Raw genomic sequence first — 1,122 nt, 5'->3', positions numbered from 1 at the left:
CCGAAATTAAAGGAAAAAAAAATTCCCCCTTTTAAAAACCATAGGAGAATAAAAAAAATTTTTTTTTGGGGAAAATTGAAGAAAAAAACGAAAGAGGGGTGATTACCACTATAATTTGAAAAAAAAAAAAGAAATCTGAAAGGGAAAAGAAAATTTTTTGTAAAGTGCAGTTAAAGTAAATGTATTTTACAGGTTTGGTGTGCTGCATTAGCACATGTTTTGCTCTCTCTTGGCCTGGGCATTGGTTTGCTCATGAACTTCTCAGCCAGAGGCGCTTTCCGGTTTACTTTGAGACGGTAAGAGGATGATTATATCAAAAGGAAGTACCTGGAAGAAAGTTATTATTCAGGAATGAAACTGAATTTATTTACTTTTTTCCATGTTTCATGTAACATTTCAGTGCTTTTATTCTCTCTTAGGCACTTATGGGGATTGGTGATATTGTTGGCAGTGGTAACAGCTCTGGTATCAGCTGTGACAGTGATCCAGCTCACTCTGCTAGCTGATGACCGAGGGCTAGAGCCAGGGCAAGCTCTGGAAGTCATCAGGTATGTTGATTTGCCTGTTGATTTTCTAGAGGTTGTAGGAGAAGCAGAAGATGTAAAATGTATTGATTATTAAATAGGAATGAAAGGTATGTAAAACTTGTTATTTTTCTAGAAATATTGTTATGAACAGTAAGATATTGCATAAAATGCAATACTTTATGAGAACAAAACCTACAAAGAACCTGCAGGCAGACTTGGGGCCCCCCAGCCTGCACCCCCTTTCAAAGGGGCACGTCGGCAAGGGTGGCGAGGTGGGGATCCAAACCCCGGGGTTGCTCCCGAGGTAAAACCCCAGGAGGTTTTACAGAACTTGGAATTCCGTTTTGCGGGAGGTGATCGATTACCCCCTTTTTTTCGGGGAACTGAAGCGGTTTGGAGTCGAGGTGGGTCCCTCTTAGAGGTGGGGGGGAAATGGGAGGGCCAAACAAGTGGGCTGGGACACCTATACTGATTGAGCGGTACTTTTTACCATTACTAACCCCCAGGGGTAGCATAGTCATCTCCCCTCCCCCGGTATGAGGTTTTTTCCTTGATAAGCATTTAAATGGGGGTGAGACTGAAGCATGCTTTTGCT

The 1,122-nt window shown here is 42.1% G+C and overlaps 1 protein-coding gene across 1 annotated transcript in view; it reads left to right on the top strand.

The window, feature by feature from the left end:
- Positions 1 to 192: 192 nt before the first annotated feature.
- LOC119591373 (sodium-dependent proline transporter-like) overlaps positions 193 to 1,122 on the top strand; it is a gene marked incomplete at its 5' end in the record, with an annotated part of 34,585 nt that continues 33,655 nt past the window's right edge. Inside the window, 2 exon segments of the mRNA XM_037940115.1 lie at positions 193 to 296; positions 420 to 548. Of these exon segments, the coding sequence (XP_037796043.1) occupies positions 193 to 296; positions 420 to 548 (233 nt within the window).

Source organism: Penaeus monodon, chromosome 28 (assembly GCF_015228065.2).
Source record: "Penaeus monodon isolate SGIC_2016 chromosome 28, NSTDA_Pmon_1, whole genome shotgun sequence".
Taxonomy (NCBI): domain Eukaryota; kingdom Metazoa; phylum Arthropoda; class Malacostraca; order Decapoda; family Penaeidae; genus Penaeus; species Penaeus monodon.
Note: the sequence above shows the minus strand (reverse complement) of the source record. Positions and strands in the feature narration are given on the sequence as shown.